Source organism: Styela clava, chromosome 12, assembly GCF_964204865.1.
Source record: "Styela clava chromosome 12, kaStyClav1.hap1.2, whole genome shotgun sequence".
In the NCBI taxonomy this organism is placed as follows: Eukaryota; Metazoa; Chordata; class Ascidiacea; order Stolidobranchia; family Styelidae; genus Styela; species Styela clava.
The window spans coordinates 8,747,283-8,771,943 of NC_135261.1; the positions used below are offsets into that span (position 1 = coordinate 8,747,283).

Here is a 24,661-nt window from a genome sequence, read left to right on the forward strand (position 1 = left end):
GGGCTATTGTATATACATATTCTGCTATGCTATTTTTCAGGGTCCATCAGATTATGAATATCCTATCTTTGTCTCAGATAACATTGGAAATTATGAGAAAGAATTGCCTGAGCAAAAGTAGGTTCCTTAATTATATATCTGTTTTTTACAACTTACATGTTGTAGCTATTAACAATATTAGTCAAACATAACTTTTCAAGGATTTGTTTACTTCAAATGTTGTATATGCAACAACAAGGAATTGTGTGGGCTACTTGGTCATACAAAATATCTGACAAAATTTTCTTTTTGTCATCGTTTTCTTAATTTTAATATAGCGACAGATCGCAACAATAAAACGCTTCAAACTTTCAAGTAATAGAGTATTCGTAACTTGGTTAACTATGTCTAACGGGAAAGCCTTTTATTTATTCTTTTTATACAAATCATTATTTAAAGAAAAAGGATTATAATTATGAAACATATTTATTGTTATGAATTATTCTCTGTAGGAATAAATCATCAAATGTTGATGATGCCTACAGTAATTTAAAAATATTTATATGACTATACTTTTTCAGGAGAGCCGGTGCAGGTGAATATGGTGAAGCTGTGGAGTTAGACAAAAGTTTAGATTCCAGTGTTAAAGAAGCAATTGGAGAATTTGGATTCAACTTAGTTGCAAGTGATCGAATTTCACTTGATAGAGCACCGAAAGACTTACGACACCCTCAGTATGTTGTTTATGATTTTAGACAAACTTGTCTCTTTCATCAGTTACCTTGGCCGATCTTGAACTGTATAATATAATTGTGCAGCATGGTTGGCCAATTCTAATCATGTAATAATAAATGCATGAAAAAACTTAAAATGTATTCAAATGTTAAATTATGCATATGAATATTGATTAAATTATGGCAGACAATTTTTTGTGAAATTTAAAATTTTTTATCGATTATATGATGTCTAAAGATAACTAATATTTATAGATGATATTTCAAATATGAGTCATATTGCGTCATTACTGGCATTTGTTATTTTATTAAAAGTTTAAATAAAAAATTGATAATATTTTGACGCATTGATAAACGAATTTTGAATATTACTTTAATATTAGTACCGGTAATTTACAAAAAAAACTTTTTATTACTGTTTTTATCTGGTCCAAAAATACTTATCGATTAATATTTGAAAAAACAGTGTATATTACCATAATTTTCACTGTGAGGAACCCAACTCAGTAATAAGGAAGTGGTGTCTTAAACTTTATTTACTTAAACATTTACTAAGTGTCTTAAAAGCAGCAAAAATCTAAAAATCAGAACACCATACTGCATATGATCAGTAGATGTCAGCAGGCCATGTTTATGTAGTGCATTACTTGAATTATCACACACATAAAAACATGACAGCAATGCTCAAATATATGGACAAGAAGGCCAAAGCGATGTGGTACGGGTATGCAATCTGTAACAGTGGACTACACGTACCAGCCATGACGATGTCATAAAACATGTTCCCATGAATAAAAATAAAACAGCTAAATATTTGGTGAAATATCAGATTGCATAGCAAAAAAAAGAATAGGCCTTCTAAAGAAAGATACAATCTTTAATCACTGAAAATTTCGAAGCTATTGGTCCAGTGATTAATGAGAAAAGCGATTTTTTCATACGGTAACAACACGAACAAGAATGAGAAAAAGAATTTTAACTAGAAAAACATAATAACAAAATGATCCATATGTACACTTCTGGTCCCATAAATGGGGTCATTTTCACTTCACTCTGTTTTTAAATTTATGTGATCCAATTATATTTTGTTTTTAGATGTAAACATTGGGATTATCCAGCTCATCTACCCTCGGTCAGTGTTGTTCTTGTCTTCCATAATGAAGGTTGGTCTCCTCTCGTCAGAACTGTTCACAGCGTCATCAATGGAACTCCAAGAAAACTTCTTCACGAGGTTGTTATGATTGATGATGGCAGTAAAAAACGTAAGTGGTACAGTCTATATTTTCAAGTAAGGTGAAATAAATACAGATTACTGGAATTGCCTCTCAAAATTGTTTGTTTCACAAATTAAAACAAATAAATGTAGTACCTGAAATATATAGTACTTTTCAATGTTTACATATATTATCTCTATTATGTAGTATAGATTTAATTAGAGTTCTTGAAATTGACATTCATTTTGTCTAATCTTTTCATACTCTTATTTCCTTGGCAAAAGTCTGCCTACGTCCAAAATCATTTCAAAAAATTATTATTTCTAAATGGTCAGACAATTCTGTAAATTGAATATTTGAATTTCAAGGTATCCCAATTTTTAATAAAGCAGTTTTATGTATGACTAAATAATAACTTTTCAGCAAACTGTTTCATTTCTGGATTCAAATTAAACTTGAACTTATGTCATTTTTTAATAGAATTGTCATCAGTTGTGGATCATATCAATATTATCAAATTAACCAAAATTATTTTAGTAGCTTTTCATTTGGGACATAACGAGTGTCATGTGTTGTTGCGTTTTACATTAAATTTCTCATTTTTATACCTCCAGCACATTTGGGCAAACAACTTTCAGATTATTTGGAAAGATTCAATGGATTGGTGAAATTGTACAGAAATTCAAGGAGAGAAGGACTTATTAGAGCCCGGAGTATTGGTGGCAAGAAAGCTACAGGAGATGTAGGATTTTATAATATCTTGTACTATTCCCACAAGTGTACTCACTTTGTCACTCTTTTTTGGTATCTTATATAAAAATTCACTTCAATAATATTCCTAGTAATGATTGTTTTTTCAAACTATACATAGTAGGCTATAATATTCAATATCCATACCTCGGTAGGGTTTTTGAAATTAAATTTCATCTGATAATTTAAAGGTTTGGTTATAATTACCATGAAATGCCTGTGATTTTACTGTATTTTTATACTTTTAATTTCTGTATCTCTACAAGTTAAAATATTGAAATGAATTAAAACTGAAATGAAATCATAGAACAATTTCAGTGGAGCCTGTAACTTTGTTCTGAAATGAGTCTCCTCCACTTCTGATTGAGTATCTGTGAGCAAATTCTTTCAGCAAAATTTCATTTTTATTCAAATTTCAGATTCTTGTGTATCTTGATGCTCACTGTGAAGTAGGACCAAACTGGTTGCCTCCATTAATTACTCCAATTATGAATGATAGACGAGCATGCACTGTACCATTGGTTGATGTGATTGATGGAAACAAGTAAGTAGTTTTCTTTTGCTGTACCGGAAAAAATTGAATTTTTTAATCAATTTTTTGCTATGAACAAGACGTCATTCATGTGTAGGAATCCACACTATTTTTGAAACAACTAAAATCTTTTTATATCAACATTGCAAATGCAAATGTTACACCCTAGTTGAGGTGATGGACAAGGGGAGATGGACCAGAGAACCCTAACTTGTGGTCTAACATAATTAGGTAAATTCCTCATGCTCTGGTGTTCTTGGTCTGTTTATTCAATATAAGAGTGTTGTAAACTGCTTGTCTGGGCAAGTCTGACTTTGTTCAGATGAAACGTTACAGAAATACATTTGTGTTAGTGTGCAGCAGGACTCATGAATGGCATAGTATAGTCGTATTTATTGCTGCTACGGCATTATATGCATATGGATCCACTACCATAAAAGCATAGAAGAAAGATAGGGAGTTAGTCACACGCAACCCAACTCATTATTAAGATAGATACGACTGTCTGCATTTTTTATGGATCTTCGTGTTCAATTTCATGATGGTTTTCTTGTTTGCCTCCCAGATATACTTTCACGGAACAAGCTGGTGGAGACCATGATGGTTTTGCTAGAGGTGCTTGGGATTGGACTTTTCAGTGGAAGAGAATTCCATTGACACAGAGAGAAAAAGCCAGAAGAAAACATCTGACAGAACCATATAGGTAATTTTTAACTTGAATTGTTCATGATATATTATTATTTATTCTGTAATTTATTTTGATTATAACATGTAAGTTAACAAATACATAAATCCTCATCATTCACATATTGAAAACTTGAAGACAGCTTGAACATGTTAGTACCAAATTATTCAAATTTCTTGAAAATTATCTAAATTTACGGTTCTTGCTAAGATATCGATAATGTATATTGTAGATCAGGGGTGTGCAACCTGCGTCCCGCGGAAAAGTGCCAATTTCGAATGGTGTGCGGCTCGCGGAATATATTTTTTTTCCAACTTCTGGAAAGCCCATGTTAAATAAAGGTGCGGCCCACCCAGTTCTTTGTATCCGGCCTTCCTGTAGTAAAGGTTGCACACTCCTGTTGTAGATGACAAGTGTCTAATTCTGTATTTTTTTACAATTATTGTTCAGGTCACCCGCAATGGCTGGAGGATTATTTGCGATAGATAGAAAATATTTTTATGAGATTGGAATGTATGACAATGGTCTTGAAGTGTGGGGAGGTGAAAACTTTGAAATTTCATACAAGGTATTTACTTACAAATAGATTTCTAATTTAATATTTAATGATACGGTCGGGTAAATGTCTGTGGTCTGATTATGTTACATAGAAAATTATTTAAAAATCTGAGAATAAAAATCATCCAATCAGGAAATAGATAGTAAATGACGGATTTATCTGAAATATATTTGTTTTGAATTTGTTATTCTGTGGCATATATGAGTCGTCAGTTGCCTATTATTCTTGAATATCCAATTTCCTCGCATGGTGAGATTAAATCCATAGAAGGTGATCACATGGCCGCTGATCAGTCACGATTTCTCATTCAATCAGTGATGATTTCTAACTTTCAAGTCCATTCATCTAGAGAAGCATTTCTCAAACTGTGGTCCACGGAACTTCGGCGGCTCTTGGTCGTAAATTTGTCTCCCAACTGACAACAAACAGGTGGACAGGCCTTGCAATCTAAATAGGCGGATAGGCCTTGTGTCAGCCATACATATTTGTAAAACCAATCACCTTCTGATTTCCTGTTGTTCTGCAAGGCGACTTAAAAGCCTGGGTGTTCCGAACTAAAAAGTTTGAGAAGCACTGGTCTAGAGGGATTAATTCTCCAACAATTTCCATCCTTCAATCTGAATTAATAACTAAACAGGCATCTATGGTCCTTTCTCAGGATAAATAATAAATACGAATATCTTTTTATTCTCTGCCTATTTCCAGTGTAGTTAATAGTGATAGATTTTGTCTTAAATCCAACTTTAAAAAGACATTATGCATCAACAATTAGATAGATTACATAACTTTCTTCAATTCAAAATTTTCAGTTGTGGATGTGTGGTGGTCAACTTTTATTTGTGCCATGTTCAAGAGTTGGACACATATATAGACTACCAGGGTGGCGTGGAAATCCGCCACCTTCATATGTACCTAGGGATGCGGTATCGAGGGTGAGGACCATTTATTTTATTGTTTTTGTGTTTGGAAGTCATGTGTAATGGGTAAACATCAAAAAATTTATTGCTTTTTGGTTGGATAACTAGAATAATTATACTAGTATTAGAGCAAGCGCTTTGATAGGTTATAGATGGCGTCAGACGAAATATAAAGAGAATAAAAATTATTGATGTGTAATATTTGAGCGACCGAAGCGAGTGAATTTTGGAAGCTGTCAATTTTTATGTGCTCTATGCTCTATGTATGTGAAACTCTATTTAATGTACTTGGGTTTGAAAACAATAGAAAATGATGGTTTTGGCAAATAACATTCTTTATTAATCATATGACTTGAAACATTGGAAAGTTTCTGATGAGGCTGCATTGTTTGATATTACACATAAATTTTTCTTCAATAGCTATGATATCTTTCATGAATTCTTTTACAGCGAACATGTTAAACTGCACCTAGGTATCAAAACACTCATAACCTGTTGGTTTTTCACAGGATGATCTGCAAAAAAGAACCTGGGTTATTTGGCACATATTTTAAGGAGAACATAACTTGTGCGAAGTGTCCTGGATTACTGAAATTATACACAAACAATATTCAATTGTTTACAAATTAAATTTTCTCCATTTCTTGAAAATAATCAAGACATATTTGGCTTCTGTTTTTTGGGGAATCACCATGTACGAGCTACATCGATAAAGTAACCAATCTATTGTTTTTATCAGAACTACAAAAGAGTCATTGACACATGGTGGGATGAATATGCAGAATATTACTATAAGTAAGTTGCTGACTTACATCTTTGGCTTATTAGCAGTGATGTATGAAACATACTAAACTTTAAAACTTGATTGTATAAATAATTTGGAATAGCTTCATTACAAGTACAAATTTGGAGTATAACAATTTTACTGAAAAGGATTCTTCAATTTCTAAAATTATTGAGAAACAAGAACCAATCAAACATTCTTCAACTCTGTTCAGCAGTGTGAAGCATGATGCAAAGCGTTAGGAATACGCTCGCCAACGCACCTCTGATCACTCTGTGTGGGTTCGAATCCTACACAGAATTAATTATGTGCGGGTAGGGTTGTTCGCGTAACTGTTGGTCGCTTACAGCTTCCACCACCATCAAGTCCATGCATCTGAAAACGAGTAATTGTCTAACTAACTTGGACTGGTAACGGCCGTGGTTCGCCATATGATTAAGCCGTCTAATCAGCTTTCTTCTCCTCTGGGATAAATACGTGAATTCTATCTTAACTTTTTTCTATTTTCAACTTCAAACTCTTTCAAAATGCATTCAGAATAATATATTATCCAAGTTTGGCCATCCCTGCTTCACAGCCAATTTTTTTTTATCTTTTGCTCCTCTCAGCTCATACATAATGATGATTGTTTACTTTATTCTGGAATACTGTTGTTTCGTAACTATTGCTACTTTATTATGCTCAATATGGAAGTTATCATTTTTATGTTTGTTCACTTCAGAAAATTTAATTTTGAAACCAAATCTTTAGAGTGTAATTATTTAGTATCTTGGATACTCTCTTTGAAAATAATATCGGAGCTCCATAAGTTTATTCCAAATAAAGTATCTATTCACGCCTTATTGATGTTTCACTATTGAAAAAAATCATAGTATGTCTATCATTTGAGTGTTATTGATAATTGCAAGAGTAGTAGGTCCAATTATGAATGCTTTACATTGTTATGAATTATTTCTGTTCTTCTCAGACGTAAACCGGAAGTAAGAGGAATAGATGCTGGAGATTTAACGGAGCAAAAAGCTTTAAGAAAGCAATTGCAATGTCGATCATTTAAATGGTTCATGGAAACCATTGCATATGATATTCCAAGGTAACAATTGAGTAATTTTGTTGTATTTAGTCTAAAATCATTGTGCTCACTCAAGTCAATTTTTCCATCTATTTTCTCAACTGAACCTTTCAGCACACTTTTGAAATTTTTTGTCTGCCAAAGTCAGACTCCCCCCCAAAAAATAGTCTATAACAGGGGTGTGCTACATTTTTTGTTGTTGGTGGTGGGCAATGTAACAAACTTCAGACATCTAGCTGGGCCACATAAAAAAATAATTATCTATAAATGGAACGAAATAAAAAATTAGCAACAACCCGAGAGCCACGAGAAAGGCAAAAGAAGAAAATGTGGCTTTCGCTCAGCCTTTCATTCATTCAGTAATAAAGGCATTGGGCAAAACGATGAAAGATTTAACGCAAAAATCATTATGTATTTTCACTCATGTGAGAGCCCTTTTAAACCTTAAATTTTCAGATTGGGATTTTATGCTTGATGGGGAAAAATTTAGGTGTTGAAACAGGCCACACTAAATGACTTTGCGGACCAGTTTGTGGCCCGATAGCACCCATTTGCACACCCCTGGTCTACAACAAAAATCACATGCATTTTAGATCCATTGGTATATGTGTACATGGAAAGGAGCAGTAGTTAGTAACATGCTACTATATTCTAACACACAGGCCTAAACCTTCCGTTGCACATTTCAATTATTTGTTTTACATTTTTTTTTTTACAATTTTAGCACTAATATGTGAAATAATAGCAAAAATTGGGAATATTCATATTGAAATTATTCTGTTTCTTAGGCATTATCCAATGGTGGAACCACCAGCAGGAGCGTCAGGAAAATTGACAAACATTGGTACACAACTATGTTTAGATGGAAAACATGGTGGATCAGGAGCACCATTATATTTAAGTGACTGTGAATCTAATAGGGGTGAATTGGTAAGTTAGTAAGATTAGGATTAAAGCTAGTGAGGTACAAAGAATTCATCTTGAAAAAAATTGAAAAATAATAACAGCATTCATTGTATTGTATGGTGCTGAACAATAAGGAACCTGCTTCTATCGCATTGCTTATTATGCTTCTGAATTGACACTACTTATTCTTTATATATTCCCTGAAGTTCTTGTACTGGATGTACAAGTTCTTGTAACTTGTTGTCGATTGTAATTTTCTACACCAACTTTACAACCTGACCTCGACTGGTACAGTTGAATATGAAAAAATATTAACAACTAAGCAAATGCCTATCTTCATATTTAGATACTAAACTTTATTCAGATTATGATATCAATTAATCATTTCTTTTGGGATTTTAATGGACAGTCATAAAATCTACTAGAGGATGGGAGTTTTACATTTTTTTCTGGGAAATAAAACTGATAACTAGAGCTGGGAATAGCTAACCTGTTAATCCGTTAACCGCTAACCAATTTTAGATGGTTAACGATCAAGATTTTTTTGATGCAGCAATCCTAAATTTTACCTCATTACGCAAACATCACTCCTGCAGTTAACCAGGCAATTTTACCCGGTTAACAGTTAAAGTGTTCTCACTAGAATTCCCAGCCCTACTGAACTTATTATTATATGGCAGGCAACATCTTATCATCCAGTTGCCAGTACAGGTCTTGCCGACCCAAGGACATGTACAAATACTGAACGGTGGTGTAATGTTTCAAATAACTAATATAAAGCAATTAATTTCACATAACATTTGTTTTAGCAGAAAGTAAGAAAGCGGCGCTATTAAAAAATAGACGCGGCCAAGTTTTTTTTGCTGTGATACTTCCCACATATACAGTTACTATTGGGCAATACTTCTATAAAATATAAAATAAACAAGGTTTACTGAAAAACAAAATCAATATCTTTTTAGTTTTCGTTGAAAAACAAAGCGATCCAACAAGTTTTTCAGGTTACCCAGTTTTGGGTTGTGAGTGTGAGTTGTGACCCATAAGTTGGGAAACACTGTTCTAACATTCCCTAAACCAAAAAACTGAATTTAACTTTAAATATATTCGTTTCAGCAATGGTGGTTAACTTGGAGAGAGGACATTAGGCCAGGAGGTTCAACATCAGATAAAGCTCGGAAAGTTTGTTTGGATTGTGTTGGTCGAAATAACGTTGCTTCATTCTGGGAATGTCATCAAATGCAAGGAAATCAGTTGTGGAAATATGTTGTAAGTATTACAGAATAAATTTGTTCAATACATGGTCATGAACAATGCTTAAGAACTTTCAGTTAACTTCAGGCTTTTTGAGTTTGTCAAAAATTTAACTTCAAATATCATGATTAAAATCTTGAAATACCGCTTCTGTCTCAAGCTCCCAAGAATTCGATATTTTGACTTCAACCGCGAACAATGAGACTTTCGAAAATATAAGTTCGTCTCCACTTTCAGTAAGAATCTGTCGAACTACGACCCCACAGCCCAGCCAGAAACTGTAGTTTCCTGATAGTTGAGCTGTATTGTCTATGATTCCTATCTAATTAGTTGAAATTTTAGTTTAATTTACTGCAATTTTCCCATTTTCCAGTTTGATCAAAAACTACTGATGCATGCAGTCTCATCTTCTTGTCTTGAAGCCGATCCAAAAGACAAAAAAGTTTATGCGAGAGAATGTGATCAAAGCAATTCTAATCAATACTGGATTTTTGCTGACTTGAATGTCACACAACTATCTATTTTCAATAGCGATATGAACCACGCAGTTTTAATGGACGATTTGTAATAAAATTGAAATCACGCAAAGTTTAAAAATATGTTACCAAATCATACTCTATCAAACAGATATGGATATTAAAATTATTTTAAATATTATTGCCTTGTCCACCGAATGAATTTGTCTATCTAATGTTTGCTTTGTATGATTTGTGATATATTGAAAGCTTAATAACTGAAAGTTTAAGGATTGAACCCATGTAAAGCTTATTTGATGGTAGAAGCTAGATAGATAGCAATGTATGCCGGCTAGAGGTAGTATAGCCATAAAACTACGGCAATGTTGGAAAATGAAATATGCAAGAGTGATCATATATTGGCAAAGAATTTTGCCCTATGTACGAGTATTGTAATAGCAATATTCTGTATAAAAATTGAAATAATTTGATTGGTGACAATAGACAACTATTCCAAGCCCTGTTCATATAGGCTGAGCTATCCCAATAATTTCCCCGTTGGACAAAATTGTGTTTTGAATAGCAGTAAGTCTAATTTTAAATGCTGAGTTAGGTTAATGAAATAAATAAGATCAAAGAGCATTCAGCAAGGCTGAACTTGCTATCATGAAAATGTCAAAAATAGGTTTCATTAAGGGTATAATTGCCTCGCTTTGAAGACCATGTGTACATGCATCTGGTTTACTTCACTATACTGGTATTCATTTTCCACATTGGTACTGTTTCTCATAATCCTTTTTTTGCATTGGTCTAGTTTATTTGATGTAGAAATTTATTATTATGCAGGATAGATTTTTCATGACAAATAGTTATTGAAGCCTATTATTGCTTATTATTAAATTAGAATTTTCCTGTGTACTTTGAAATAGGCTAGTAATATTTGATTCAAAAATTAGTGTTATGTAGTGGAATTTTGACATTTCCCTTTGCAGCATGACTTTTTTTAGATTTATTGGTAGTTTAAATGGAAGCTTTTTTTCAGAATAAAGTGTTTTGTTTTATTTATAGGGGGAAATAGCAGTTCAAAGTACTTGGATGGGATTGATTACTCAAATAATCAGGGATGTCCATAAATGTTGAATTTTACAATTCAAAAATCACTAATTTGCAGTGAAATTTAGTTTTGTTGTAAAAAATTGTGATTTGCATCAAATTTTGCAATGCAAAATGTGCTACGTTTTGGGATCCTGTGAAATAATGAACAAAACGAAATGTCCTAACTATAGACACCAAACTATCTAAACATCGATATCCCTATCAATAAATGAATGTTTTAATCAAACTGTATTATAATGAATATTCTAAAACAGCTATTTTGTAGCAAAGTTCAACAACCATCACCCACACCCACCTATACTGACTAGATGTGCTTTTCTGCTACAAGTGAAATTGGTATAATTATAGTCAAAAATAATGAACAAGCATCTATTTCTTTATATTTTTATTGCAGTTTCAAAAATTTTGCAGTTGTGTTTTCTTTGTACGGTATTTTTCCTATTTTTATTTAAATCTTCAAGTGGAAGCCTTTTCAAGAATGTAATCTCTTTGTTAAGTATCACCCAGGGACAGGATGATACTTCTTTTCTACATGTCCAAAAGCAAAAAGGATCTATGCCAAGTATATATTAAATATTTTTAAGACTACATATTCAGAATAGTTGTCAGTTGTATTCAGAGTAGTTGACACTTTCATTCTTAACTACTAAAAATTGGGAAGCCATTACCTTAGTAATTGAAAAAAAAAACTCCTGTAAAAATTCCAGAAACTATTTTTAGTTTGGATTAATAAGGTGGTTTTATAAGGCATAAATCGAAAATCATTTGCAGTACTTATTTTAAGTATTTTACAATAAGCTTAAGTTCATTGGATTTGTTCATGCATACAACTGTGAGGGTGTTATGACGAAAAAAATAACTGCAGTACTTACCATAGTAGGACCATTTTATATGACCTAAATGGGGAACTTCCAAACATGCTGAAAGACCTTACTATTTATTTTTTTTTAAATCAAAAGCTATTTCTCATCTACATAACACAATCAAACAATTTAACATGGTAATTATTATTCCAATTCAAAATGGTTATGTCGCTTTTGAAAATATGCCCTGTAGATTGACCAAATACCAGATGATAGCGTACCATTATAATTGTATTTTCCATAAATAACTTATAAATAATTTGAACAATACAATATCACTAAAATTATTTTCATTGAAGGAAAAAAAACACTGTATTTAATTATTTTATACTATTTCTGATATTTTTATTCTGTACAAAACTATGTTTTATGTCCGTGCAAATCAAATGTTTGGTGTTTGGTTAAATATTTTTGTGAATTATTTGGTGGCTTGAATGAATAAATAGAGAACTTGATCTCGTCTATTTAAACTAGGTTGGCTAATGCATGAATTACCTCACGTTCTTGTATTGTTCAATTTTTGACCATCTTTCAATGTTCAAATGTCAGTTATTAATTTTACATTCGTCATTTTACAGTTTTCGTTGTATTTTATGAGATAGGGAAATGTTGATTGGATGAACACTTATCGTAAAGCGAATGAAATAATGTGTTTTGACTAATGTGTATTTTTCATTTTACCTCAATTTGATCAGGATATCTTTATTCGACGATATTTTTTTGTTCTTGATTCTTAACCCAATTCGAACAACAATTGTTTCTTTGATGTTGATAGAAGCATTTGTTTTTCATTGAGCTAACTCTTTGTTGATGATTTAATAAATTTCTTACTAAAGGATTTTTTGAATATCAACAAAGAAGCGTTTCTGCGAAAAATATTGACCATATTAAAAATTTGCACTGATTTTATCAAGGCCACTTCAAAATTCCGTAACTGATGTGATTGGGGCTGTAATTCTTTATACTTATATCAAAACGCTGCTTAGCGGCGGGTACTATCAAACCCAACTTCTGTAGTAATATGATTTACCCTATTTTAACACAAATTCTGCAAATTTTTTTTCAATTTGAATATTTCCACTGGTTTTGAAACTGCTTTTCTGTATTCCCCATTGTAGGCTACCCTTTTAGATTAGCTTTATTTAATCATTTGGTTGGCTTTGCTATAACCATGAGAATACAATATTGCAATGCTTTTACAAGAAAAACTTTTAAAATACTCTCACTACATTGGTTATCATATGCTTGAGATTGCAGGCCTATTCCCTGGGCTAACCAGATCCAAGAATACCATAACATTCTTGCTTTATAGGTCCTTTTTCCAGTCAATTTAATTTGGAAGCCACACTGGAGGATTTAAAGTTACAATCTAAGTCTTCTAATTTGATAATAGATGCTTGTGTCTGCTTTTTACTTTATTCACCTGCTAGTTATTTGATATATATTATTACTATTATGCTATTATTGAATTGAAATCGTGTAATTTAGATGAATGAGGTATATTTTTTGTGCAGTGCAATAAACTATATTGCTTACAATATGGATTTATTATGTTTGGGTTTGGTCAAGACTGTTGTTCATTGAGGACATTTAGATCAAATTTTATAAAGTGATTGTGATTATGTGAAATCAGGACTTTTCTAAAGATCTTGCAAGAATTGAATTTGCTGTATGTAGTTTTGTTTGTTGCCGCGGAATCGCAAATACCAGGTTGGTGTCTGGCGCGGGATAATTCACCGCTTCAATTATAGAATATAAAATCTGTTGATAAATTATACAAAATAATATGAGGAGTCGGAGGTTTTCAAATCGCTATTGCCCACAGTCATGGGCGAGCCAAACTTTTCTCCTGCCCGGAGCGAGTTTTTGATAATGATGCCCCTTATACTTCACTTCAAAAATAATTCGGAGGATAAACAAATTATAGTTGTTGTTATATATGAAAGCAAATAAATTGAGGGTCAAGTGAAATGTTTGTATTACTATTATTTAAATCATCAAACTCGCCCCGACAACGGGCTTCCCCTATGCCCCCTCCCAAGCACTGCCTCTATTTTGTCCAGAACTTTTGTACTATTGAGCTCTGCCAACTTCAGGTACGTTGAGAATAGGTTTAGTTGACACCAGTTTCATGACAATGATAACTCTACCTTGTTTTGCTGTATTCAGAAAAAACTAGTCTCGTTAATTTGGTTAGGACTTGAAATCATGAATTCTTAGTTTCCGAGCATTCACAAACTTTTTCTTTCTTATTAATTACCATAATATTTCATCTTTTTTCCTTTTAGTGCAGATGTGATGAACCATGCTTAATATAGTTATTATTGTTACGTTTATTCTGGCTGCAGTATTATCTATAGGTCTTGGAGCTTTGCATCGTTATGTTTCACCACAAACTCCGAACACAAATCCTCAATTTTTAGAGGTGTGTTTCTATCTATGTATTTTGTTGTTATATATAATTATATTGCTTAAAAAAAGTAATGAGGTAAATGTTACAAAATGGTATTTTTGTATGATGTGACACAGTATGTTGTCCGATTACCTAATTTTGTATTTGATAGTTAGTCGTTATGCTAGAGGTGTGAAGGCTGATTTTGTCATGTTTTCATTAGAGCCGAAGTTGTGTTTTCAATTCTCCAGAGGCAAAATGTCGAATTTATCAAAATTTCAGATTTTCAATAATGATAAAAAAAAGTCAAAATTTTCTACAGAAATCTCAAAAAAAAGTTTAACTAGGTTTACAGTTTAATAAGAAAGGTTGTGCTAAAGTTTTTGTTGTCAAAATTTTCCTCAACCAGGAGGTGGGCCATTTTTTTCAATCAGGAGTCAAACTTGATCTTAGATTTCCCCGGTTTTATACATGTGTGGACGTCAATGGTGGAAAAACTCATGACTGGCCACCGATTACATGAACCACCCTGTGGTAGTGAGTCTTGCAATCCTCTCTGCTGAAGGTTCATCTATTATGTATATTATACAACTGTGTTAGGTACTTAACTTTAAAAATTCTTTTTTTTGTAGTTTCAAAGTTTGTACTTCCTGGCATTCTTTCCGGCTTTATTTGCTGACTGGTTAAATGCACCTTACCTCTATAAACTGTACTCACACTATGGATTTTTGGAAGAACAAATTGCCATTATTTATGTCTGTGGGTTGGGATCAGCCCTTGTTTTTGGTACAACTGCAGCGTATTTGGTTGAGCGATACGGTTTTAAAAAAATAAGTCTCGGTGCTGCCGTCACATATTCACTTTCGTGTTTCTTGAAGTTATCTTCAGATTACAGGTGAGAATCTCAATCAAATTAGCTTGAAATATTTATGTATTGATAATGCATTTAAGTTAAAATAAGACCTACCGTGAATATTAAAATTGATTTTAATATAAGCCCTCCTCTTAAAATAAGACGTAGTTGATGGCAAGAAATCTCTCCTACACGTTTTAAATGATTAATATTCTATGTTTAGCAGTTATTTTGAAATAAAAATGTGTTTCTTATAAGTAAATGGAAATCGGTTTTCATATTTGTTTATATTCGAAAATCTTGTAATTCTTTACTCCGTAATTTTGTTTTGATAAATGAAAATAAAAGACATCTCCCCAAAATAAGCCTTAGTGTTGTTTTTTAAAAGAAAATTGAAATAAGACCCAGTCTTATATTCAGGGAAACACTGTAGCTCAGAGAATAAAGCGATTAGTGAATTTTTAAAATTGTCACTGACTTTTGTTATTATTGCTGTTATTGACTTTTCAGTTATCATTAAAAAAATACCTATGGTAAACTCATTTAAGAGAATTATTACGATAAAATTAGGTAGCATTATGTTAAATAGATACCGTAATTCGTAATAAGTGTGTTTATTTTTTCAGCACTCTGGTAATAAGTCGTATATTATCTGGTGCGTCTACAACACTGTTATTTTCTGCACATGAAGGATGGTATGCCAAATCTCATATCAATGTTCACGACTTCCCAAAGGAATGGATTGAAATCACTTCTATGAAATCAGCCTTTGCTAGTTCTCTTATGGCTGCCATCGCAGGGGTTTTTGCATATTTTATGACCGAGGTACATTTTGGTAATTTTTTCTGTTTTGTTGATGAATTGAGTTATAAATACACTTTTGTAAAAGTTTCTATTGTATGAGAATGTGATTTGCAATACTGCTTGAATTATTTGTTATTGAGTATGGTCAAATATTGAAAAGAGTCATCTGACAGAGTTCAAAGAGCGAGATCGAAATAATGATAAGAATAAATATTTAAGAAATATGCTCAAAATAGGGTAATTCGTAGTAAACTAGAAGTTTGAATAGCTACTATCAGTAAATTAAAAGATAATTTAATTCGGAAAAATAATGATACAAATTACACTCTGTCACTGATAAATATGTATTAAAGATGTCTAAATTTTTCTGAAATGATTGGATAAAGCAAATTACTGGCTTGTATATTAATTCATTTCATGATTGTGGTAATTGTTTTCATTTATTGTATAGGATTGAGAATATTTCTTGTGTGTTTCAGTGGTATGGTTTCGGCCCCGTTGCTCCATCTTTACTTGCTGTACCATTTCTTGGTATAAGTGCGTTTATTACGTTTTCAAAATGGAAGACGCCGGATCGGTCATCACAATCAACTGAAGGTCTCATAGAGCCTTCATTACCTGTTAAACCATCAGGAAAGAATACGAAATTCGTAAAAGCTTGTTGTGAGGGATTACAGAATATTGTGCGAGTAAGTGCTCGATTAACATGACATGAGTTGCCCATGATGATTATTTGCAATTACCAAGTACATTTTATGGTTTGAACCACTCTACAACTGTGAGAAGTCCAGCTATCCTCTTACACATTATTATCTCCCACAGGATTCAAGCCCATGCAGGTTAATTAGAGATGCGATGGCAAGTGTATTCTTGGCACTTTTTACGATGTGCCATTCAACTGAGCCATAAAAATAACTGGTTTTAAAAGACTCCATTCCGTAAATTGTCAAATTGTGTACCTGTGGAGTGTACACCCGCATTTATCAAAGTATTGATAGCTGTGAATTCTGGTATAACTTTCTGGAAACAAATGATTCCAACACACCACTGATTTGATCTAATTTGATTTGAAGCTCAATTAAATCATTTAGTCATGACTATTTCTAATTAATATCAAAACATGCTGCAGGATGATGTTACCTATTTCTGCATATGAAAAGTATTTTATTTGCACCACTCAAATAACTAAATAAAAATTTTAAATTTAATACATTCTGTCCTCTTACAGCAAAACCCTTTGATTATTGTGAATTGTCCTTATTTTCTATTTCTCTAGAATCCAGATCTGTTGGTGCTTGGTTGTGTTCAGTCTTTATTCGAAAGCGTTCTCTGTTTGTTTGTATTCTTATGGACACCAGTACTCGATCATCACCATCCACCACTTGGAATCGTATTTGCAACATTTATGTGTGCGACTCTTTGTGGAGGAGTAGCTCACAAGTATGTCTCACATTAATTTGATGTTAGTGTAGATTTGAGTGTTGCTGAAATAAGTTTTCATTTATTATTTCAGTTCTTTACTTGTTATTTGGTTTGGTTAGTTGGTGGTGTTTCCAGGTGTTGAACAATATTTAATTTCAAGATTGTTCTTCTGCATGTCAGCCGACAAATTTTATTGACCATTTCTAAATCAGATAAGTGAAGGAACTTGAAAATCTCTTTGGTGTTGCACATTCCGAATGCATGGTGACCATAGACCATGCTGTCGTAACCTTGTCTGCTAGTAGTCTTCATTTAATCTGTACTTCCTCCTAACCATCAGTTGGATAGTCAGTGGTGTCAAGGCAGGGATATTACTAACGCCCAACCTAACTGCTAAATCGAGACACCAATTTTGAACATAATTAAAATTAGAGTTAATAACACACTATTCATGGATTGCAATAATTACTTCTCATTTATTTTATGTTTGTTTTGACAGAATTCTGGTGACTGCAGTGAAATTGTCTTCAGCTGTCACTCTCACTGGTGCAATGTCAGTTGCTTGTATTGCCACTCTTGGATGTGTACTATCAACTAGTCCAACAAATGAATTCCCAATAATATCCTACATATGCTTTTTATTATTTGAATTGTCAGTTGGTGTATATTTTCCATCAATGTCAGAATTGAAAAGATTGGTAAGTATAGCTTAATAATATCGAATCTCTTAGCCAAGTATTTTGCTCTTAGAGACTAGAGAGTATCACTTAGTTCATGAGTCATATTTGAATATTCATTTAACTTTTAGGTACATTAGAATTTTCTTTTATCAACCCGTCTTCTGGCTAAGAACACAGTACTGCTTGGTTAATCACACAGGTCTATTCGTGACAATGTTTTTATTTACTGTTTACCCATTCATAACTGGCTCCAAATACTCATCCATGTGAATAATCACTGCTTATTATCAGAATACCGGTCAGGTTTTTAAGTACAATAATTTGGCGTTATGTAATGTTGCAGAAACATGGATGTGATCAGTGTCGGAGCCAGTTAATCTTCTTTCTGCAATGATCTCTTAATCATATCAATTTTTTAGCATCAGGCATTGTTATTTTATTTCTATGTGCCTAGGTGAAACCTGAATTACAAAATTTCGCTGTGACTGCTTGGTTCCGGGTTCCTTTGAATTTGTTTGCTTGTTTTGGTCTCATTATGTTACACCATAGCACCAATGCCAGTGGAACAAGAAAATTATTCTTGGCTTGTTTTTTCATGGTTGCAATAGCAGCAGTATTTTCTTTGCGATTGTTAAGGTAAGTTATTGCATAATTATTGGTTATGGTTGAATTTCAATATATATTATAGGTTGTATATTCGCTTTTCGGACATTGTATTTCTGGCTAGTGAATGCAGGAACTTATGGGAGGAAGTTATATTGTAACTGTCGTTGCATGGATCCTGATGACTCAATGACTGTGGAAACGAAGGCATGCTTTTTAACGGTATTGGTGTCGAAATCGGGGAGCTATTTCATGATCTCTCTAGTTGGGGAGTCTGAAGGCCCAGTAGAATTTAAAATCCTTGTTAGTCAGAATTCAGAATTTGATTCCAGACGAATTAAAAAAGGAATTAATTTTACTATACGATAGACAACCAAAGGTCCTAGTTGTTAAAATATTGTTTTCTTTAAGTTTAGACCAGGAGTCTAAAATTCCATCAACCTGAAGTGTCTGAGCTGGAATTTAATTCAATGTAAATATTTCTTTTGGCCACCGCATGCTTTATACTTGCATTTACATTGCTCATTTTATAACTTCATTTGCATTGCTAGGACGTCTAAATCGAAGAATATGAAGGATTCTGTAGATTTAGTAATGGAAGCAACATGAATATAATATAAATACGTACCTGCGCTACAGACGATTCGAAGGCAATGCTTGTTGAGGCAAGGGAATGCAGAAAATTGAATCTATGTCGATTGTTACTGAAGAAAAAAGTCTATAATGTGGATTATTTTATATATACCGTATGTTATACACTATGTCCATTCTGATGCAATAAATTCTTATTACTTTTATTCAAATTACAACATGGAGTATTGGCTGAATTGCAACCTTTTCTTTTTTGTAAGAAAGTAAATCGGATAGACAGATTAACGAATAGAGCAAGCATTAGGAGTTCAAAGCAAACTGCCCGCGCGTCGCCCCGTCTGTCATGGGATACGAATCCACTCGAGAGCAGGGGTGCACGCATGCCCAAGGTGGCATGCCATAAGACTTAGCGTGACACGCGGTCCGTTTGGTGAAAATTGCATTTATTTCTACTAAATCACGTTTATATCGAAAGAAGCTAAATCGCCATGTTTATTCACACAAACGTGAATATACCTTCACGAAAACTATTCAAAACGCTTTCAAGTTCTGAAGACGCAAATGAAATTGTTTCAAAGAAAAATCCTATTTATGATAAATTCTAAGGAGGACCTAAACTAAAGTATGCGCACCAAGATGGCGCACAACCTGAACTCCGGTTGTGTACCAGGTTAGGGTTCAGGTTATGCGACATCTTGGTGCGCATACTTCAGGAGTACCAATTTTTAATAACTCGCGTTTATGTCGAAATAAACGAAATCCCCGTGTATACTCACACAAATGCGTTGGGACTTTAGTGAATACTTTTCGAAACGCTTTCAAGGGCTTAAACAGGGGTCGGCAACTTTTTGTCGCTCGCGGGCCAAAATTAAGGGTTGCAAGTCATTGGCGGGCCGCACATATTTGTGAAAGTTTAAAACCGAACGGATGATACTTCTTATTATAAAAATCAAGCAGTGATACATCTCTAGAATAGAATATAGATTTATTGCATTTAGCATCAACTTTTATTCGTTTAGTTGCCATTTGTCTAATTATATTATAGGCTCATTAAGCGAGTATTTGTCAATTTTATACTTGTGAGATTATAATATAATTTATTCTACACGTGTCTCGCACAATAAATTCTGTTACACAGAGAATATAATCGTCAAAAACGGCTGTTTTGTTAACATAATTCAGTGAAACGTCGCGGGCCGGATTATATTACTCCGCGGGCCGTAGGTTGCCGACCCCTGGCTTAGATGGTCGGAGGACGCAAATTCGTTTCAAAGAACATTCAGTGTGGATGTTGAATATATTAACGACGCTGACACTCGACTGGCTGGAACTTATGAGTTAGGGTTTAGTTCAAACGAAATTTTACACGACTGTTTTTCAGCAAAATTCATTACTTGAGTTTGACTTTCGCCTTGAAGAAGTATCCAGTTTTGTTGAGAAATGAAAAAATATGAATTTGTCAACCAGGCATTTTTAATCGTGAAAAAAGCAAAGCTTAGCTGCAGACTCTGTTAACCCTTCTACAGCCGGAACGCCCATATGGGTGTACTTTTAAAAAAATTGTAAAATTTATGTACTTATAGAGTATATCGCTCTTAGCTGTTTATCGACGTAATGAGAGAAGCGATAAAACCTTCCAGCCGTGACGCAAAGTGCGAATCCTATAAATATCCTGGATTTCAAAATCACCTGTCAGACGTCTGAAAAATGTGACTCCCTTCAGACAGGAAATACTCCTTTATAACGACTTATTATTGTTTTAGCATGTATTTTCAGTCATACTAACTATCCCTGACCATCCCTGGCGCTGTGTTGTTTTGATAAATATGATTTCGAATGCTCCATAGTTGGCAGAGGTATGGAGATTTTTTGTATGTAAAAAAAACGTAAAATTAATGGTAATTTTAACGCGTAAATGCGCGTATGAGATTGGTTACGCCGTTCTACGCGCATTTCCGTCGAAAAAATTTAATTTTTTTGCATTGGGGGTGGTCTGTGCAGTAATAATAAGAGCTGTGACGTCATCAGTATCGGTAATTTGACCTTGAACTTGACAATACTGTAAATACAATTGTGAATTTCAGAGTGATAACCATTTATGCTATAATAGTCGTTTTGGTATTGTTATGTTAGGAAAAACTTGACGAAAACGTTGAAGAAAAAATTAATTAATTAGGAATTAATTATTAACCCTCTACTGTACACAGAATATCTCAAAGTCCAATTTTTTTTTTAGAAATTTTTGAAATTTTTTTGCAAAAATTTTTTTCGAGGGGTGTGTTTTAAAGATATATTGCTGAATAGAACTCTAGCAGACGCTTTTAAAAACCCATGAATAAAGCTTTAGGGATTAATGGTTGACATAAAAAAATAAGTTTAAAAATACCCATAAAATGGGCAGGGCTTGAGGCTTAAAAAGGGTTAACTGATTAAGATTCGGTGATGCGCATCACTATTTCTCGTTTGAAGACCAACATTTCAAATTTGGTCCACCAAAAACGTTTTCGAAAAAGTAGTTTTTTTCAGGGCGTTGAACGGTTTCAGTAAATAATTATTTGTTTGCGTTTTACAGAAGTGCATTTCACCGTAACTTCAATAATGTTAAAAAGCGTCAGTTCCTAAATGTTTCAAGTAGCATTTCATCAAAACTTCAATACTGTTAAAAAGCGTCAGTCGTTAAATATTTAAATTGCATTTCACCGTAACTTCAATATTGCTAAAACAAGTCAGTCGGTATATACTGTCAGATTTAGGTACACGAATGTTCCATGCTATATGTTAATTACGTAAAACGGTTGACTGTGAATATAATGAAATAATTACCAGCAATCCATAAAGAAGGAGGGCGGGATGGAAATGCCTTCCCGGTGGTTGTCCACCATTAAATCAAATCATCTAACAGAAGTAATTTTGTTTATTTATTTTTTTATTGCAAAATAATTTTAAATCTTCTAACCGATAGGTGGTGGTGGTTTTATTGCGCTAGACCAGTGGTTCCCAAACTGGGGTCCGTAAAGCACTTTCGGAGGGTCCGCGAAACAAATCCATAATATGGCTAATAGGCTGATAATACAAAAATTAAGTGTCTAAATTTGCAAATACACATTTGTCGCCTTTTGCTGTTTTGCAATCACCGCTGGAGACACTGATTCCTCACCTTTTGTTTCGATCACGCTGCCCCATTTTGATATCACAGCGAGAGTTCGGTTCATGCCCCCACAAGCTTACTGACTGCATGGCTGTAGCTGACGCCGCCCTTTTGCTGGACTGGATGTCACACATGTCATTGGAGTTGTGCTTTATATAATTTTATTCGTTTCACTATACGGCGCATTGATTTTCTGTTGTGATCTTTTAATGTTTTATTTTAGCGCACAAGGCCGGATATCATTAAAAAAAATTCAAGGGGTCAGTCATGGAATTTTTTTCAAAAAGTTCGGGAACCACTGCGCTAGACTTACCAGCTTTGATGGCATCGCAATTCGCAAGTTACACATCTCGGGTTAGAATCCTATCGCTCATCGTAGGCAATGACAATGGAAAGTTCCAGTCCTCCCAAATTGAAGTGTTTATTTATCAATCATCATTTTTTTGTCAAGACAATATAAATATATCCCGGTAACGAACTCTTGCGCAACCCGGTGTCCGTTTACTACTGCGTTCCACTCCACTATAAGCAACCATATTTATTGGACACGAAATGTACATAAATATATATATGAACCATTTGGTTATTATGTTGTTGTTCTTGTTGGTATTTTTCTTATTGTTTTTATGGAAAACCCGCTTTTCTCATCAACTATTGGACCAATTGCTTTGAAATTTTCAGTGATTAAAGATTGTATTTCGAAGACCCCTTTCCTTTGATGCCCTTAGCACGTGCCTATTTCGATTAATGGTTAATCTAGCCTTGAGTGTAGCTGTGTGACTCCCAGCATAAAGAAACAAAAAAGTATAGGACTCGGTGACAAATTAAGATGTTTGGGAAGTACTCCTTACTATTGGCATATTTTTAAATCTAAAATAACCATCAATGTAAACCACCTGCTAGAGGCGCTGTGTAATGTTAAGAAACATGTTATATATATATTGAAGAGTGGAATAAAAAATACTACATCCATAAAATACTCAAATATTATTTATGATAAAAATGTTATCAATTGGGAACTTATTTAAAGAACTTATTTAAATTCATTTTTTCAAGTGTAATATTATTTATGCGATAAAACGTAGAATGTTATAAAAAATCAATCAATCATCATTTATTTATCAACACACTATAAGCATAAACATTACAAATATCAAAAGAGAAATAACTTAAATTGTGCGACAGCAGTCGTGCAAAATCTGAAAAGTGAATAAAACATAAATATCACACACGTTCACCTACCAAAAACAAAACAAGCACAAAACCTAAGGAAATCTATATACTGTATACATATTTGAGATCGAAATCAGATACCCCCGAAAATAAAATAGCTGACAGATGGTACCGAACCGCAAAGTGGCGTTAGATACTCAAAATTTTCGGGATTATGGTTTTGGGAGAAAATACTTTCCCTGGGCGAGGTTTATCTGTATTTGGTATCGACTGTGGTTGGAAAAAGTGAGTAATGTCTGCTTGTAATTCACCAGTCAGTCAGTATATGTTTTGTTGATTTTCTCCTTTGCGTTTGTCGATTCAGAGTCGGCTGATACTAAGTACAAGTTATGGTGAAGCGAAGGGTTCAATAACTGAAAAGAACCCTTGTTTCAATAGCCGAAAAGCAAAGTCAATGTCAGCTTGTCTGTTTGTCGTAACGGTATCTCATACATTCAGACATTGGAATGCAGATTTCTGATATTTTTAGGTTGGAGCTACCGTGTTTCCCCGAAAATAATACTTACGGTACCCTGGAAATAAGACCTAGTTAGCATGAATTTTTAAAATGATTTTAATAGTCAATAAAGCAAAATTATTTTTAACCAGCAAGAAATCTTTCATACTCGTTTTAAAGGATTAATAATCTATGTTTAGCAGTTATTTTAAATAAAAACTTGTTATTTATTTGTAAATGGATATCGTTTTTCATATTTTGTATATTTGAAAATTTAGTAATTCTCTAAATGAAAATAGGAGACATTCCCCCAAAGTAAGCCCTAGTGTTATTTTTCGAAAGAAAATTGAAATAATAAACTGTCTTATTTTCGGGGAAAGACTGTAAAATAACTGTTTTAGCCTAGATGTTAATGATTATATTAATCAGTTTCTAAGATCTGTAGTTACTAAGTTAAGAACTCTTGTGAAAGTCATTTTTGACTTTGGTGTCCAAAGTAGTCTGGTAGTCTAAAAAAGCACCCACATCTTCAGATTTTAGTTTAACTATTTAAGCAAGCAGTCTGTTTTGATCATATTGATGTTTGAATTCTGTAATGTGGTGAACATAATGGTTAACGTTAACATTTTTTATATTTATACATACTGTTTTTTATTTTGAGTTTAGATTTTGCATATAATTTCAT

At 33.3% G+C, this 24,661-nt stretch overlaps 2 protein-coding genes across 2 annotated transcripts in view; both read left to right on the top strand.

Annotated features, from left to right (window-relative positions):
* Positions 1-13,352, top strand: part of LOC120330061 (polypeptide N-acetylgalactosaminyltransferase-like 6) — an 87,047-nt gene extending 73,695 nt beyond the window's left edge. The window contains exons 3-15 of the mRNA XM_039396876.2: positions 41-117; positions 561-713; positions 1,809-1,975; positions 2,542-2,669; positions 3,097-3,221; positions 3,775-3,912; positions 4,345-4,462; positions 5,263-5,385; positions 6,110-6,165; positions 7,122-7,244; positions 8,012-8,153; positions 9,243-9,395; positions 9,754-13,352. Coding sequence (XP_039252810.2) covers positions 41-117; positions 561-713; positions 1,809-1,975; positions 2,542-2,669; positions 3,097-3,221; positions 3,775-3,912; positions 4,345-4,462; positions 5,263-5,385; positions 6,110-6,165; positions 7,122-7,244; positions 8,012-8,153; positions 9,243-9,395; positions 9,754-9,948 — 1,698 coding nt within the window. The 3' untranslated portion in view covers positions 9,949-13,352. The remainder of the gene's footprint in view (positions 1-40; positions 118-560; positions 714-1,808; positions 1,976-2,541; positions 2,670-3,096; positions 3,222-3,774; positions 3,913-4,344; positions 4,463-5,262; positions 5,386-6,109; positions 6,166-7,121; positions 7,245-8,011; positions 8,154-9,242; positions 9,396-9,753) is intronic.
* Positions 13,353-13,505: 153 nt separating this feature from the next.
* Positions 13,506-19,377, top strand: LOC120329581 (molybdate-anion transporter-like). The gene is made up of 9 exons (XM_078118827.1): positions 13,506-13,910; positions 14,103-14,239; positions 14,839-15,101; positions 15,686-15,884; positions 16,343-16,552; positions 17,140-17,303; positions 17,785-17,983; positions 18,420-18,601; positions 19,120-19,377. Exons 2-9 carry the CDS (start codon positions 14,120-14,122, stop codon positions 19,175-19,177), a joined length of 1,395 nt encoding a protein of 464 aa, XP_077974953.1. The 5' UTR covers positions 13,506-13,910; positions 14,103-14,119; the 3' UTR covers positions 19,178-19,377.
* Positions 19,378-24,661: the final 5,284 nt, after the last annotated feature.

What these genes read in the sequence shown, in the direction of transcription:
- LOC120329581 (XM_078118827.1), top strand. Translation starts at nt 14,120, where the DNA reads ATGCTTAATATAGTTATTATTGTTACGTTTATTCTGGCTGCAGTATTA. An exon ending in GATTACAGAATATTGTGCGA is followed by an intron (nt 16,553 to 17,139) that starts GTAAGTGCTCGA and finishes CTATTTCTCTAG; the next exon opens with AATCCAGATCTGTTGGTGCT. An exon ending in TGTGGAGGAGTAGCTCACAA is followed by an intron (nt 17,304 to 17,784) that starts GTATGTCTCACA and finishes TTGTTTTGACAG; the next exon opens with AATTCTGGTGACTGCAGTGA.